The following is a 16,377-nucleotide window of genomic DNA, read 5'->3' as shown; positions in this document are numbered from 1 at the left end:
CCAACAAAAATGACCTAAGATCATGGTTGATTTTTGTCTCTGGAAGTTTTCATGGGTAATTGTTAAAAACAAGTTGGTTGAAATATTAAAAATATTGTAGACAAATTATTAAATGGCTTTCAAAATCTTTGGTAACATAACACTTTGAAGTTTTGCTAGGTTAATTTATTGGATATTTGAGTCTTCTCTGAGATAAAATACGGAAGCATTAATTATTAAACATAGATTTTAAATATTCTATTTTAATGCTAGTGTCAGGATAATTTTCTCAGGTGCTGTTACAGGATGTGTCCAGATTGCTCTAGTTTTGGACTGCGTATCTTAAAATCTGCTAATTTTCTCTCTGCCATAATTTGGGAAATGTTTTCCAGGTACCTCCAGTGGGTGCTGTGATTTTGAATTTGACCTCTGTTCTTGGGAGCAGGAGCAGGGTGATGACTTTGACTGGAATCTGAAAGCTAGCAGCCTCCCTGCTGTAGGCACAGAGCCAGCTGCTGATCACACCTTTGGAAACTCCTCTGGTCATTACATCTTCATAAAGAGCTTGTTCCCTCAGCAGCCCATGAGGGCTGCCAGAATTTCCAGTCCAGTCATCAGCAGAAGAAGCAAAGATTGCAAGGTAAGCAAAATACCCAGAAATGTTGTGACTGCTGAGAGCACTAATACAGAAAATGGAATACAGAATACCAATACAGAAAGGTTGTTAGAGCTGTGGGAAGAATTTATCCTATTGATAAATTCCATAGTTATTCGAATTGTGGAAAGCACCGGAAGACTTCATGGTTACTATCCGTAAAGTATGGATAGTACAAAGGAAGTAAAATGCAGTTGCTTCCCCTCAAGGAATTTAGTACTTACTGTGTTATGGCCCAATAATGGGTCCGTGATTAAAGGAGCGAGACTGATACAAAGCGAAGGTCAAGCAAAGCTTTATTTCGTGCCAAGCATCAAGAATCAGACCGAACATTTGGGGACACACCTCTTACAAGAGAGGGTGACCCTTCTCTGTTTCCGTCTAGCTATTAAGGGCAAAGGCCATGCGGTCAGGCCTGGCCACGCACTGGTGGCCAATGAGATTGTAACACACACAGGAAACTCCACAGTGATGCTAGGTGACCAAATGAGTTACAATTTACCCTAGTAGACATTTGAACCAGCCTATTACACCTTGATTAGGACTGGCGCCAAAAAAGGCTTCCAAAGGGCTGGGGCCCATACTCCTTGGTAGCTAGGGAGATAGTATGCAACCCCCTACTGATTGGGTGTCTCCACCGGGCCTGACCCACCCTTGTATCTGGGCTCTGTTACCTTGAGCTGGTTTCTGGGACTTGTTTTTAAGTAGGTCCCCTGGGGGAAGGGGAGCAGGGACAGTTTACGGGTTAAACAACAAAGTTATTGTTTAAGCTCAATGGAAGCTTCTGGCTAAAATAAAAAAATAAAATTGGTCCTAACAACTGGAATTATGAGAATTTTACCATCAGAAAATTCAAGTAGTATATACTTAAATATTCCCACGAACAAATGTTAGAGCTGGATCCACTGTAAAATGGTTGAAAAAGTCTTCATGAAAAAGGAAAGATGAAAATTAGCCCTAAAAAATGGTAGAAGAACTTCTGTAGCCAGGAGAAGAAGAGGGTTTGGCTATTATCCTGTGGAACTTTCAGGAAAATGTTAGTACTATTATAAGTATAAATAGGACAGTATGGCTCTTTGGGACAACCGGCCTCTATGATGACTGTGTATTTTCAGGTCCGTCCCTTTTGTTTATTGATTGCTTTTATTTCACAAAGAATGGGAGTCAGCTGAGTTAGGATCTAAACTTAGCTTTACATATAACATAAATTAAACACTCAGAGATGGCTTCCCAAGAATCTTGCTTAAAAAGAATAGTATATGAATAAATGTGGCATTTATATTTACAATGGGAAGTGTGATCTCCGTAGGATCAGAACACACATATTCTGACTGGTGAGTTCTCAAGGTCTGAACACTGAAAGGAAAGCAAATTACATTCAGAAAGATGTCAGCTGATGATCAAAGACAATAGCATGATCGAAATCTTTGTTTTCAAAGTATAATATTCTTGTGTTGCCGCCTCCACCACAGAGCCTTAACCTTTGGAAGGAGACATTTTAAACCTTTGACCCAAGGTGCCCCAGATTCCCTGCCCCCATTACAGGTGCTCCCTCCTCTGTTTTGTACCAAGCAGCCTTCACCTCCTACCATTGTCATGGTTTTAATGCATGTTAAGCTTTTAGTTTGTATTGGAAGTTTTTCTGTTTTATCTTAAGTTGATTTCGTAGTTTAACTCTCAGGGGATAACCTCATTTCTATTATCTTGTGAGGCACATTTGATAGAATTTTCTGCAAGAGAGTGACATGATCTGATCAGAGTTTTAGAGAGAGAACTCAGCAGTCTAAAGCAAATATAACAAATTATACAGGATAACATTAAACTTTATCTAATTCGTTTGGAAAAAAAATGAATTTTAATCAAATGTATTTCTCATCTGTTTTGTTGTTTTCCACATTACTTGATAGGTTTCTCCAAAACAAAGCCCAAGCACACCAGATTTTATATGTCAAGTCTCTATCTACAAATCTCTTATGTTCATAGATGTTCTGAAATTTACAAATTTTAGTCTTAGAAAGCTAATTAAAAATTAAACACAAAATGTAGAGTATTCCAGCTTGACTTCATGGCTTTTTAACTTAAGCTTCCTCTAAAAATGCTCCAAAGCTTTGTTTTTCATAGTGTAGTAACTCAGGATTTCATCCATCTCTATTTTTCCCTGGTCCTGGAACTGTAGTCCCCACTGTTTTAAACATCTGTGTGAGAATAATGAAATATGCCTAGAAGAAATGTCAAAAAATTAATGAAGAATGGTTCAGTTTATGAATATTTATGATATAGATTGAATACAAAGAAGTGAGGAAAGGTCATGCTGGGAATGACTGTGTAGCTCATATAAAAAACATGTATATCAGGTAAGCAGAGTGACCTCCCAGATTTCATGAAAATCCTTTCTGTCACTTGACCTTGTGGAATACCTTGAAGCAGAACAAAATCAAATTGAAGATTTTTCTTCCTTTTTAGGGATGGATGGTAGGAAGAATGAGACAGATTGATATGGGAAAGGATGAGACCTTTGAGTAACTCTGAAATTTTCAGAGAAAGTACCTCACTAGTTGAATCTCATACTTAGCATTCCCTCACTATGCCCTGCAGTTAGACTACATTGTTGTCAAGTATTTTCTTAACATGTATTGACACACACATGTCTATATATTTGCATGTTAACCACATGGGATCATTCAAGAAATGACCTCAAGAAGACAGGGAAATATTTATTGCAACTTAAGAGGTAGGCCTCAGATTTGTTGCACAAATAAGACAAAACAAGGCAGATGACTAGAAAGGCCATGTCTGTGACTGCAGGGAATCCAGACAGACATGTGTGACGCACACTGGACCATTTTCTCTTGTCTGTTGATGCTGGTCAAGAGGTTGGCCATAGGCCCCTTATGTTTCTTCCTTTCATGAGTCATATAACCCAGATTTCATGGGTCTTCTCCCAGAACAAGTCATAACGGTCACAGAGCTTGTGTTGGAAAGTTTTTTCAATAGAAGAAACGATTTTGGATCACAGAAGAATGCCTGAAGGTTTCATCAGCTAGGAAATTTGAGTAGTGTCACTTCACATGGCTTACTTACTCTATTAAGTTGATGCTTTTTGAAGTATGCACTGCATATTTTGTTTAATCAGATTCTTTTCCCCTTAAGCACATTCATTCCTTTCATTCTCTAAAGTGTAATATTACATGACTGCTGGTGTTTCAAAAATACCTTTATTCTGTGTGGGGATCACTCACCTTTACTGTGTGCCCTCATTCATACACATGATAAGATAAAAGCTTAAAAGTGCTCTGAGTTCATATTTTTTCTAACCTATACAGTTCTTTCTCCTAGAATTTCCCCTAACTTTTCCCTTCTGTGTAACAATAACTAAGAATCTGGTGAGTTGTTAATCTTTGAAACTACTTATATTGATTTTTCTTGTGGGGGGAGAAATGCCCAAGGCTGCTTTCTTAGATCATATCTCTAGCATTTCAGCTAAATTTGGATAACTGCTGTTCTGTTGCTGGTAGTTGGTGGTAGATAGCGGAGCCCTGAAAATCGTACATATCTAAAAACGTGTTTCAAGTGCAAGGAATATGGTAGAATAAGCATCAGAGTACTCCACTCTTTTGAAGAAAATGATTTAAAATTTAAAAGACTGAAAATGGTCTTCTTTAGTTCCTACTATTGTTTAATCATGAAGAGTCTTTAGATAATGGATCATATTTTAACGATATTTTATTCCTTTGCCAGTGGACTTTTAGGAGTTTATTGGGAAATTCACCATTTAGAAGTTAAAGAATGAAAATAAACTCTGCTCAGGTTTTCATCTAAATTTCTTTTTGATTCTTACTGCTCTGTCTTCCATATATCGAGACTTATAATTTAAGGCTGGCCTGACTCCACACAGTACTACAGTACTCACAGAACAACAGGCCATGCAGATCTAGTTTTCCTTTGGGAGTCTGTTAATAAAGGAGAGGGCGATATTATACAACTGAAAGTAAAGTGGAGTTAATCGTACAAGCTATATACAATATTCCTGTTTCTGGTTACAGATCATTTTTCATTATCACATGTATGGAAATGGCATTGGGGCACTCACCTTGATCCAGGTGTCAGTATCCAACCAAACAAAGGTCCTACTTAACCTCACTGTAGAACAAGGCAATTTCTGGCAGCAGAAGGAACTATCACTGTCTGGGGATGAAGACTTCCAACTTCAATTTGAAGGAAGAGTTGGTGAAGGACACCATGGTGATATTGCCCTCGATGACATTGTGCTTACAAAGGGCTGTCTGTCACCTCACCGCTCTGTGACAGGAGACCTCCCCGAGCCTCTTCCAACAGGTACATTTTAACAACAACATTTTAAGTTGTGATTACTTGGTATTTTTATAGAGTGGAAAGGTGGAAGGGAAGGAAAGAAATGGAGAAGAAATAACAGAAACCCCGAGTGATTCATTGCTTTCATAAAGAAAAAAGTCTTAAAATCTTTCAAGCCTTGACTCATAATGCTGTTCTCCAGATTTTTTCCAAGCTTCAGTGTGTTTACTAGTTTCTGACATCTGTTTAGTCAGCTGCTTCTTAGATCAACAAAATAAGAGAAGACTCCTTTGTTTGCAGTCCGATTCAGAATTCAATCCTTAACAAATATCATTTTACCCAATGAAATATAAGAACATCAGAAACAGAGTTACTTGATTTTAATTAGGCATGACTGTGGATGGGCCATTTACTTTATTCTTTTTAGACCTGTGGATATTGCGACTTGAACGGTTGCATTTACATATTTAAATAGTTCAGGAGATTGAATATGTTCATATACTCTTTTAAACTCCCCTTTGGTAATTTGTCTAAGGAATTATATCAGCATATTGGTATGTATATGTTCAATATAATGTGTATAGTAACAATGTTGTAGGAAGTGGGAATAGCAAGCACTATTGATCTGTGTGATCTCTCAGTGGTATGGAATGAAAATAAATGCTGTCTATGTTATTAAAATGAAAGGACAAAAGATTTTGGAATGAAATAAATGCTGTTTATGTTATTAAAATGAAAGGACAACAGATTTTGTCACTTTGTAGGACATATTAATATTTAAACCCTGAGTTTACTGAAGAAACCGAAAGTGCCATTCCTTTGGTATATAAATTATATCTTTCATAATTAGTGAAAAAGAAAGTGCTTTAAAAAGAACAAATGTTTGCTCTGGTTTTTAGCATGGTAGATGGAATAAGGAACATTACATTTAGTATTTTCATTTGGTTAAGAGGAAGTTTCTAGATAGATGTTTCCCAGTTGACTGCATGTTGAACAGAGTCTTTCCCTGACATGTTTCTAGCACTATGTGGATTAGTATAGAGAAAAACAAATGAACATTTGAAGGCTGTTTAGGTATAAATGTCCTCATGAAATTGTAATGCAGGAGCATTTCAGATACCTCAGATTTCATCTACTTCTTTGAGAAAAGCTTTGCTTTCCATTCTGTGTTGACTGGATGGTGGCTATACTAGCTTGTGTATAGGTCTAGCCTTTGAAAAAATAATCTAATAGCATCTACATAGTGAGGGGAGCAAGGTTTATGTTCAACCACTTCAAACTTTAAAGAAAAACTATAAAGCAGGGTGCGTGAAGAACAAATCAGTCTTGTTGGGAATGTCAGATTCTTAAATTGTGAAACCTCAGATAAAAGTTAGTTAAAAGCCATTTCCAAAAGGAAAATTTAAAAGTTATCTACAAAGTGGTATAAAATATATATTATCAAATGAAGGACACATATTAATAATGATAGAGTTCTTTGTCTATCCTTATGATACTTGAAGTGTCATATTAAACTTTTTTCTTTCTTTCTTTCTTTTTTATAATTTTTAAAAATTTTTTATAAATATATAATGTATTATTAGCCCCAGGGGTACAGGTCTGTGAATTGCCAGGTTTACATACTTCACAGCACTCAATATAGCACATACCCACCCCAGTTTTCATAACCCAGCCACCCTTTCCCTACACCCCTCCCCCCAGCAACCCTCAGTTTGTTTTGTGAGATGAAGAGTCTCTTATGGTTTGTCTCCCTCCCGATCCCATCTTGTTTCATTTATTCTTTTCCTGCCCCTGAAGCCCTCCAAGTTGCATCTCCACTTCCTCATATCAGGGAGATCATATGATAGTTGTCTTTCTCCGATTGACTTTTTCCGCTAAGCATAATACCCTCTAGTTCCATCCACGTCATCACAAATGGCTGCATAGTATTCCGTTGTGTATATATGCCACCTCTTCTTTATCTATTCATCTAGGTTCTGTCCATAGTTTGGCCATTGTAGACATTGCTGCTATAAATATTCAGGTGCACGTGCCCCTTCGGATCACTACATTTATATGTTTAGGGTAAATACCCAGTAGTGCAATTGCTGGGTCGTAGGATAGCTCTATTTTCAACTTTTTGAGGAACCTCCATGTGGTTTTCCAGAGTGGTTGCACCAGCTTGCATTCCCACCAACAGTGTAGGAGGGTTCCCCTTTCTCCGCATCCTCGTCAGCATCTGTCATTTCCTGACTTGTTAATTTTAGCCATTCTGACTGATGTGAGGTGGTATCTCATTGTGGTTTTGATTTGTATTTCCGTGATGCTGAATGATGTAGAGCACTTTTTCATGTGTCTGTTCGCCATCCATATTAAACTTTTTGATGAATGGAAAATAAAAGAATCTCTGCTCTTAAGAATAATTCAGTATGGTAACGGGTTATAGGAAAAACACCTCAAGTAACTCTAATAGTAGGTAGGCTATAATTAAGTGCCAGGAGAAATATACAAAACTTTATGAGAATGCAAAAAAAAAAAAAAATGAAGAAAACCCCCAGCTGAGGGCATCTGATTTGAGGATAATTTATAGAATGTGCAGGAGTTTGGAACCTCACCTAGGGCTTATAGGAAGGAAAGCCTCCTTCAGTTTGCTGGATAGAGTTGCCGAGTGTGAGCGCAGTAGATCAAATAATGAATGTGGGGAGGAAAGCACTGTGGGCACGCCTAAGGGCATGAGACAGGAGAGACGGTGTCACACAGGCTGCCAAGATGGCCTGTCTTGTGAGTGGATAATTTGTCTGAAGCAGGAACCTAGTACCCCTGAGTCTCTGCGATAATATTACAAATGAAATAGGGAGCTAACCTGGGACCAACTCAATTATTGGCTTGTTTCAGTTTTTTCCCCAAATGAACATGCATTGAAAATGTATTGACTAGTCTTAGGAAACAAATAAGAAGGAAGAAAGAAAGGAAGGGAAAGCAAAGGAAATAGTAAAAGCTCAAAATAAAATATCGTATTCCTTTGCATAAAGTACGGTAACTGGTAGAAATGGCTGTGGTAGAAGGACTCCAAGAAGAAAAATTTTTAAAAAAACCACCAAATGTCTTTATTTATATTATTGATGAACACTCTGAAAAATAAGGTGAAATACTTGAATTTTTTGATGGCTCCCTTAGCTCCAATACCCACATTCAAATGTGGCAGATGAGAAATATGTGTGTATAGAGTTAACATTCCTACAGACTATTGGAGTATTTGTAACTATGCCTCCAGAAACTTTAAGTATATGACCTTCTCTTGGGAAAAGTGAAAAGCTACACCTTGTTTAGACTTGAACTATGAAGTGATTCTGACACACTATGGTATCATCTTGAGTTTAGAGGACTCTGTTGGAGTCACTGATATTTTTAAAGGAATGCTCCCTCTCTCTCTCTCTCTCTCTCTCTTTCTCTGTAGATTTTCAGGATGGGTGGAGGAGGGTGGTATCCTGAACACATCACTGTTGCATTCCCACCAACAGTGTAGGAGGGTTCCCCTTTCTCCGCATCCTCGTCAGCATCTGTCATTTCCTGACTTGTTAATTTTAGCCATTCTGAATGAGGTGAGGTGGTATCTCATTGTGGTTTTGATTTGTTTTTCCCTGATGCTGAATGATGTGGAGCACTTTTTCATGTGTCTGTTGGCCATCCATATTAAACTTTTTGATGAATGGAAAATAAAAGAATCTCTGCTCTGATACCATGAATGTCTAACAGAAGTATAAGGAGAGTCGCAAATGTGAACCACATAGGTAATTTTATGTTTTCTAGTAGTTCTATTTTAAAAAAAGTGAAATCAATATATTTTTATTAACTTAACATATCAAAAATATTATCATTTCAATACAAAGGCAATATAAAATATTAATAAGATATTTTAAATTCTGTATATTTTATTCTCACAACACACCTCAGTTGGGATTGCCTGCATTACCTACATTTCAGTTGCTCAGTAGCCTCTTCTGGCTAATGGCCACCATTGTGGACATAGTGGACATATAGTGGACAGTCCAGGAGGTGAAGTGAATATTCTAGGACATTTTCAGATCTGTCATAGGGTTCCATTTAGTTAGGGCAGAGTTCATGAATATCCAAGAATTGCAGTTATATTCTTTAAATGGGAGTACAGGTATGTTTCCCCAACACCAAGTGTGAAAGCACAGGTACCATGTTTGAGCAGACTAGCTACTCATCTCAGACTCCCTTCTTACTACTATGCATTGCCTAACTGCCCTGAGACTCAAATTTCCTCATCTGTAAAGCAGAAAGAGTATCTCTTATTTCCTAGGCCCCTGAGGATAAAGAGGTCATTGCCTATGTAATTTGCCTAGTCTCATGTTTGGCTCATGGTAGACATTTATTCAATAAAATCAACTCATATTATCCTTTATTTGGGGCATCTTTGTCAGTTTTCCTTAGGTGATACAGATATTTGAGAGTAAGCCTCCATTATTTGCACTTTATTAAGAATATGTTTCTTTCATATATTTTGAAAAAAATGTTTTGTTTTGTTTTTTGCTGAGATCACATATAATTTTTTCACATTGCATTGTAATTGCTCAGTCGTATCACTTTCTGACAGTCTAATTAACTATTTTTGATGTGTCATTAATAACATGTGTATATACCTATCTTGAAAAGGCTGCTAATTTCTCTTTCCTGCGAAAACACTTAACTTGGAACTTGTACAGATTGAAGAAGGGTAAGTGGCATTATGGGTCTAAACAGTAGCTACGTCCATTAAACTTTTGAAAATGACTCTTATTCACATGCTTTTCATTGATATTCATGTGGGTAGGCTATCAGTTCCATCAAGGGTGGCTTAAAATAGGAAAGACAAGAGGAGACAAAACATATATATTTAGGAAGATGCAATTGAATTGAATCTGAAATCAGTGATTCTAATTAGTCAAATAAGACCCAGGGCTTTATTAGCAAAAGTGATATTAAATTATTTTTAAGTCTCTACAAGTTATATTTGAGAGCTTATTTTGATGGCAATTTTGTTAATTGCTAAGTGATGATGGATAAAAATAATTATTTAATGAATTTTAATAAGAAAAAGGCAACCAGGATTCATCTTCTAAATGTCCATATGCAAATTTAGTCACTACCATATTCTCTGCATTGTTGGCAGACATTTAATAAAAATTCTGAGTATAATGAAGGCAGGGAGCAGGTGTATGTGTGTGTGTGGGTGTGGGTGTGTTTTAAATCCCTACAGTCATTTCCAAATATGAGTTATACAACAAATATATTTTGGGATATCACATGCTAATCAACTTTTGCTTTAAGAAAATGTAAGGCAATGGGCACCAAATGGATTAGCGCCTCTTTGAGGTCACTCATTTCCCTGAAATATTTGCCAGTAATTAAAAGGCTGCTACCTACTGATTAAAATGCTGGCACAGCAGCTCAGGCAGAGTCCTGAGTTAGGAAAATTTGGCCAATTGTGCTTGGCTCTGATTTAATGAACCCTGTACAGAATGCTTAGTGCAAAATGCGTGCGTCTGAGGTTTAAAGACATGGGCTTGGACCTTTGCAAGCCCCACTACATGTATAATGTCATCTGGTCTACTTAACCTCTCTAATTCTTATCTTCCTTGTCTCCAAAAATGAGACAATTGGAATTTACTTCTGAGTGATTTGAAAAACAGTTAAGATAATAATATTCAGTGTGTTTTAAACAATACCTGGCAAATAGTTGACGTTCAGCAAAAATGTTACTTCCTTTTTTTCCTTGTTATCCCTCTTCCCTGCTAGAGAGATTACAAAGTTTCACTGTGTACACTGAAATTTATTGAAAGCATATTGTCTACTTGCTATTTTTTCTCCAACATATTCCAACTTAATTGCTCAAAGCAGGGGTTCAGACCTGCTTTGTCTTTCTCATTCCCTTCAAAGAAATGGCTCTCACAATAGCTCCAAACACCTCATTGCTTGAATGAATCCCTAAATTCTACCGCTGAAAATAATTTAAAAAATGAATTTGTTGATCTCACTTACTATTCATAATCATGCAGAGGAAAAAAAATATTCTTGAAAATCACAGAGGTGGATGGCTTGCTTGGGTGTGATAGAGGGAAGAGGAAAGAAGTTGATACAGGCATACTCTTTACAGAGTGTTTCCCAAGTTAATGTTACAGTAGAATACCTCTTGTTTTTAAATACTCAAATCCATAGCATGCTCGTATCCATGTATCTCTTCTTCTTTATTTTGTGTTGTTGTTGGGAGAGGGCACTAATATTTATACTGGAAAATATATTTAGATCACCAAAACTCATTAGAGTACTCTTTAAGCAATATGTTCTACAGGGAAAATCTCAAGTCGCATTCCAAATACAATTGGTAGACAAAGATGTTTTCAGAATTCCCTGCAGTAGCATTACATAGGATATTCATCTCGGGCATTTTTACGGCTAAGAGAACGATGTCACAGCAGCAAATGCGCCCTGAGCCATTATTTCATTGTGCATTTGTCTTGACTGTGTTTCTTCAGTGACTTTCATAGGTAGTCATGCGTTGTCTAAATTGTACAAGGACTGCTTCTAGAAATTGAGAAAGTCTTGAAAAAATCTGTAGAGAGGAAAGCAAAACAAGTGAAAGATTATGATGTAAGAGAAGAGAAAGAAAAATATAACATTTTGATCAAGGAGAGCTGGCTTTGCAGTGGTAGACCAAAAAAAAAAGAAAGAACTCTTAGAATATCTCATTGACAGATTGACTTCTAAGTTTGTTCGTGTAAACATGTAATGTTAGTCGTAGGAAGACAACAGTGAACTCTCAAAAGACCAGCTAATCAAACTGACAGACATTGCTGGTTCAAATGAATTTATGGCTCTCAAAATACAGTAATAAATACAATAGCTTTATTGGTGTTTCACTGTTTCATTTGCATTTTTAGAACTTAGTTGTAAATACATGGGTAGATAGGTAATGCATTATATTTTCCAATTTAAATAATGGAAATTAGCTACGGGTGTAGCATTTCAAAACCCAATTTCTGCCTCTTTGGAACACATTACCAACAATGTGTAGGAAGGGGCTATGCTTAGCTTAAGTATTCGGTGGGACACAGTGGTGGATACAGTTAGCCAGCACTTGGACATGTGAGAGTTTGGATTTGAACAGTGAGATACTGACTGGGCCTCTTCAAGTTTGAGAGTTCTGCTTTTGTGTGTGTGTGTGTGTGTGTGTGTGTGCGCGCGCGCGCTTGCCACTTAGGTCCAGGTCCATTGAAAAAATACCCATCTTCTGTTCATGGATGTAATAACTAGTAACATCACTGACTCCATGGCCTCTCTTTTCTTCTTTAATACAATTAATTTTTTCTGGAACCCTTCTGCTTTTTTCTATATTCCAAGGAAAACTTAGCTTTTCTCACTGTGACAGCTAAGTGTCTGCCTCGCCTTCCACTTTCTCCTGTCCCACATTTGTGTATTGCTGCAATAGACTCTATTTTATGAAATCTCTTTCTTTTAGTTTTATAGGTTGTATGACGGATATTGTATAAAATTAGTGCAACATGCTAGCCAATATATTTAGAATACTTAAAATCGGTTTTGGAAATAGCATAACAGAGTAAGCAGTTTTATAAATATTTATTCAGGGGCTTCTCCCACATTATTTATCCCATGTATCACTTTTAAATTCATGAAATCAGTGCTTCTTATGAAATTATAGAGTGTGTTAGTAGAAATTAATAAGGTATAATAATAATAATTTTAGGTAATAAGGTAAAATAGGTAATAAGGTAAAAAATAATTTTTAAGGTTTTACTTTTATTCTAGTTCTCATACAGTGTAATGTGAGTTTCATTTGTGCAATATAGTGATTCAGCACTTCCATACAATACCCAGTGCTCATCACAGTAAGTGCCCTCCTCCCATCACGTGTTTCACCCATCCCCCCCACCCATCTCCCTTCTGGTAGCCATCAGTCTGTTCTCTGTAATTAAGAGTTTGTGGTATGGTTTGCCTCTCTTTCTTTTTTTTTTTTTTAATCACTTTGCTCATTAGTATTGCTTCTTAAACTCCACACGAGTGAAATCATATGGTGTTTGTGTTTCTCTGACTGATTTATTTCACATAGCATCATACTCTCTAGCTCCATCCAACACATTGCAGCAAATGCCAATATTTTGTACTTTTTTTTTTTTAAGACTTTACTTATTTATTTGTCAGAGAGAGAGAGAGAGCACAGGCACAAGCAGGCAGAGAGGCAGGCAGAGGCGGAGAGAGAAGCAGGCTCCCTGCTGAGCAAGAAGCCCAATGTGGGGCTCCATCCCAGAACACTGGCATCATGACCTGAGCTGAAGGCAGTGGCTTAGCCAACTGAGCCACCCAGTGTCTCAATTTTGTACTTTTTTATGCCTGAATAATAATCCATTATATATATGTGTGTGTGTGTGTGTAGGTGTGTGTGTGTATGTATATATATATATGCACATACACACATCTACCATTTTTCTTTTTATTAGCTAATATTGGTGATACATTAATTTAAAATTTTTCTTTAGTTGTTAAGGTAACCAGGGAAGTTTTTTTTGAAAATTTATTCCTTCATATTGCTTTACTACAATATAATTATTATACAAATTAACTATATAAAAGTAAATGCAGCTGTGAAAACAAGATTTCATTTTTTATGGAATCATCTGGGATTGGAGGTGTGCTCTATTTGTTCTGCAATGGCCAGTTTTTTTTCCTGCTTCTTGTAATAAAACTCTTCAATAGTTAGGCATATAGCATTTCTCTTCTGCAATAAATGGAAGAACATTTTATTTCCATGGATTAGAAGATCCAGTAATGCATTCTAGTTTAATGGTAAAGACATTTAATATTTTTTAAAAGATTTTATTTATTTATTTGACAGACAGAGATCACAAGTTGGCAGAGAGGCAGGCAGAGAGAGAGGAGGAAGCAGGCTCCCTGCTGAGCAGAGAGCCTGATGTGGGGCTCAATCCCAGGACCCTGGGATCATGACCTGAGCCGAAGGCAGAGGCTTTAACCCACTGAGCCACCCAAGTGCCCCAAGACATTTAATATTTTTTTAAATTTATATTTTAATGAAAATTGTAATGTTTTGTAAGAGGTATGTTTTTGAAATTTAATTTTTTCATTGGTAAATAGAAAAGCAACTAATAATTTTAATTTTTTTTAAGATTTTATTTATTTGACACAGAGAGGTCACAAGTAGGCAGAGAGGTATGCAGAGAAAGAGGGGGGATGTAGGCTCCCTGCTGAACAGAGAGCCTGATGTGGGGCTTGATCCCAGCACCCCAAGATCATGACCTGAGCCGAAGGCAGAGGATTAACCCATTGAGCCACCCAGGCACCGCAGCAATTAATATTTTAAAATATTAACCTTCTAGGGGTGCCTGGGTGGCTCATTCATGAAATGTCTGTCTTTGGCTTTGGTCATGATCCCAGGGTCCTGAGATCAAGCCCCCACATCGGGCTCCCTGCCTGGCAGGAAGCCTACTTCTCCCTCTCCCACTCCCCATGCTTGTGTTCCCTCTCTCCCTGTATCTCTCTCTGTCAAATAAATACATCTTTAAAAAAAAATTAACCTTCTCTATGGCAAGGGTAAGTGCATTTATTTAGATGATTTTTAATTTTTCTTAGTAACGTTTTGTGGGTTTTTTGGAAAGAGTATTTTATATAGTATTTTAGATGCTAGTGGCAAAGTGGTATTTTTTTAAATACTTATTTTAAATGCTAAAGCAAGAATTTCATTATTTTGTTGACATATAATGTTATATTAGTTGCAGGTGTACCACATAGTGATTGAACAATTATATGCATTACTCAATGATTACCACAACTAAGTGTAGTCACCATATGTCACCGTACAGTATTATTACAATATTATTGACAATATTTCCTATACTATACTTTTGATCTTCTTATTTATTTTATAACTGCAAGTTTGTACTTCTTCATCCTCTCACACCTGTTTTGCTCATCAACCCACTCACCCTGGCAACCCCAAGTTCTATGTATTTATGAGTCTGTTTGTTCATTTGTTTTGCTTTTTAGATTCCACGTGTGACTGAAATCATGTGGTATTTGCCTTTCCATGACTTATTTCACTTAGCCTAACACCCTCGAGTTCCATCCATGTTGCTTACAATTACAAACTTTCATTCCTTTGTATGACTAATATCCCATTATGTGTGTGGGTGTGTGTGTGTGTGTGAGAGAGAGAGAGAGAGAGAGAGAGAGCGGTCTCTCCATTCATCCGTCAGTGGGCATCTGATTTGTTCCATACTTTGGCTATTGTAAATTATGCTGCAATAAACACAAGGGTGCATTTATCTTTTCAAATTAGTGCTTTTGTTTTCTTTGGGTAAATACCCAACAGTGGAATTACTGGTTCATATGGTATTTATATGTTTACTGTTTTGATAAACTGCTGTACTCTTTTGTATGGTGGCTGTGTCAAATCACATTCTCACCAACAATGCATGAATGTTCCTTTTCTTCACATCCTTGCCAGCACCTATTACTTGTCTTTTGACCCTGGCAATTCTGACTGGTGTGAGGCGTTACCTCATTGTGGTTTTGATTTGTATTTCCTTGATGATTAATGATGTTGAACATCTTTTCATTTGTCTATTGACCATTCTTATGTCTTCCTTGGAAAAAATGCATATTCAGGTCCCCTGCCTCCCCCTTTTTTAATCAGGTTTTTTTTTGTTTGTTTGTTTGTTTTCGCTGTTAAGTTGTATAAGTTATTTACACATTTTGGCTATTATCCTTTATTGGAATATTTTCTCACGTTCCATGGATTGCCTTTTTGTTTGATGGTTTCACTTGGTGTGCAAAAGCTTTTTATTTTGGTGTAGTTCCAGTAGCTATTTCCCCCTTTTTTCCCTTGCCAAAGGAAACATATCTAGAAATATGTTGCTAAGGCTGTTGTCCAAGAGATTACTGTCCAAGTTTTCTTTAGAAATTTTATGGTTTTAGGTATTACATTTAGGTGTTTAACCCATTTTGAGTTTATTTTTGCGTAGGGTATAAGAGAGCAATCCAGTTTCATTCCTTTGCATGTACCTGTTCACTTTTCCAACACCATTTGTTGAAGAGACTGTCTTTCCCCCATTTTATATTCCTACCTCCTTTGTCAGATTAATGAACCATAAATATGTGGCTTTATTTCTAGGCTTTCTATTCTGTTCCATTGATCTTTGGTCTATTTTTGTGCCAGTACCATAATGTTTTTTTTTTTTTTAAGATTTTATTTATTTATTTGACACAGAGAGATCACAAGTAGGCAGAGAGGCAGGCAGAGAGAGAGAGAGAGAGAGAGAGGGAAGCAGGCTCCCTGCTGAGCAGAGAGCCCGACGTGGGACTCGATCCCAGGACCCTGAGATCATGACCTGAGCTGAAGGCAGCGGCTTAACCCACCT

At 37.0% G+C, this 16,377-nt stretch overlaps 1 protein-coding gene across 1 annotated transcript in view; it reads left to right on the top strand.

Annotated features, from left to right (window-relative positions):
* The window catches only part of MALRD1 (MAM and LDL receptor class A domain containing 1), a 751,478-nt gene that overhangs the window by 328,636 nt on the left and 406,465 nt on the right, over positions 1-16,377 (top strand). The window contains 2 exon segments of the mRNA XM_059404562.1: positions 372-619; positions 4,678-4,969. Coding sequence (XP_059260545.1) covers positions 372-619; positions 4,678-4,969 — 540 coding nt within the window.

This window comes from Mustela nigripes, chromosome 6 (assembly GCF_022355385.1).
Source record: "Mustela nigripes isolate SB6536 chromosome 6, MUSNIG.SB6536, whole genome shotgun sequence".
Lineage (NCBI taxonomy): Eukaryota > Metazoa > Chordata > Mammalia > Carnivora > Mustelidae > Mustela > Mustela nigripes.
Note: the sequence above shows the minus strand (reverse complement) of the source record. Positions and strands in the feature narration are given on the sequence as shown.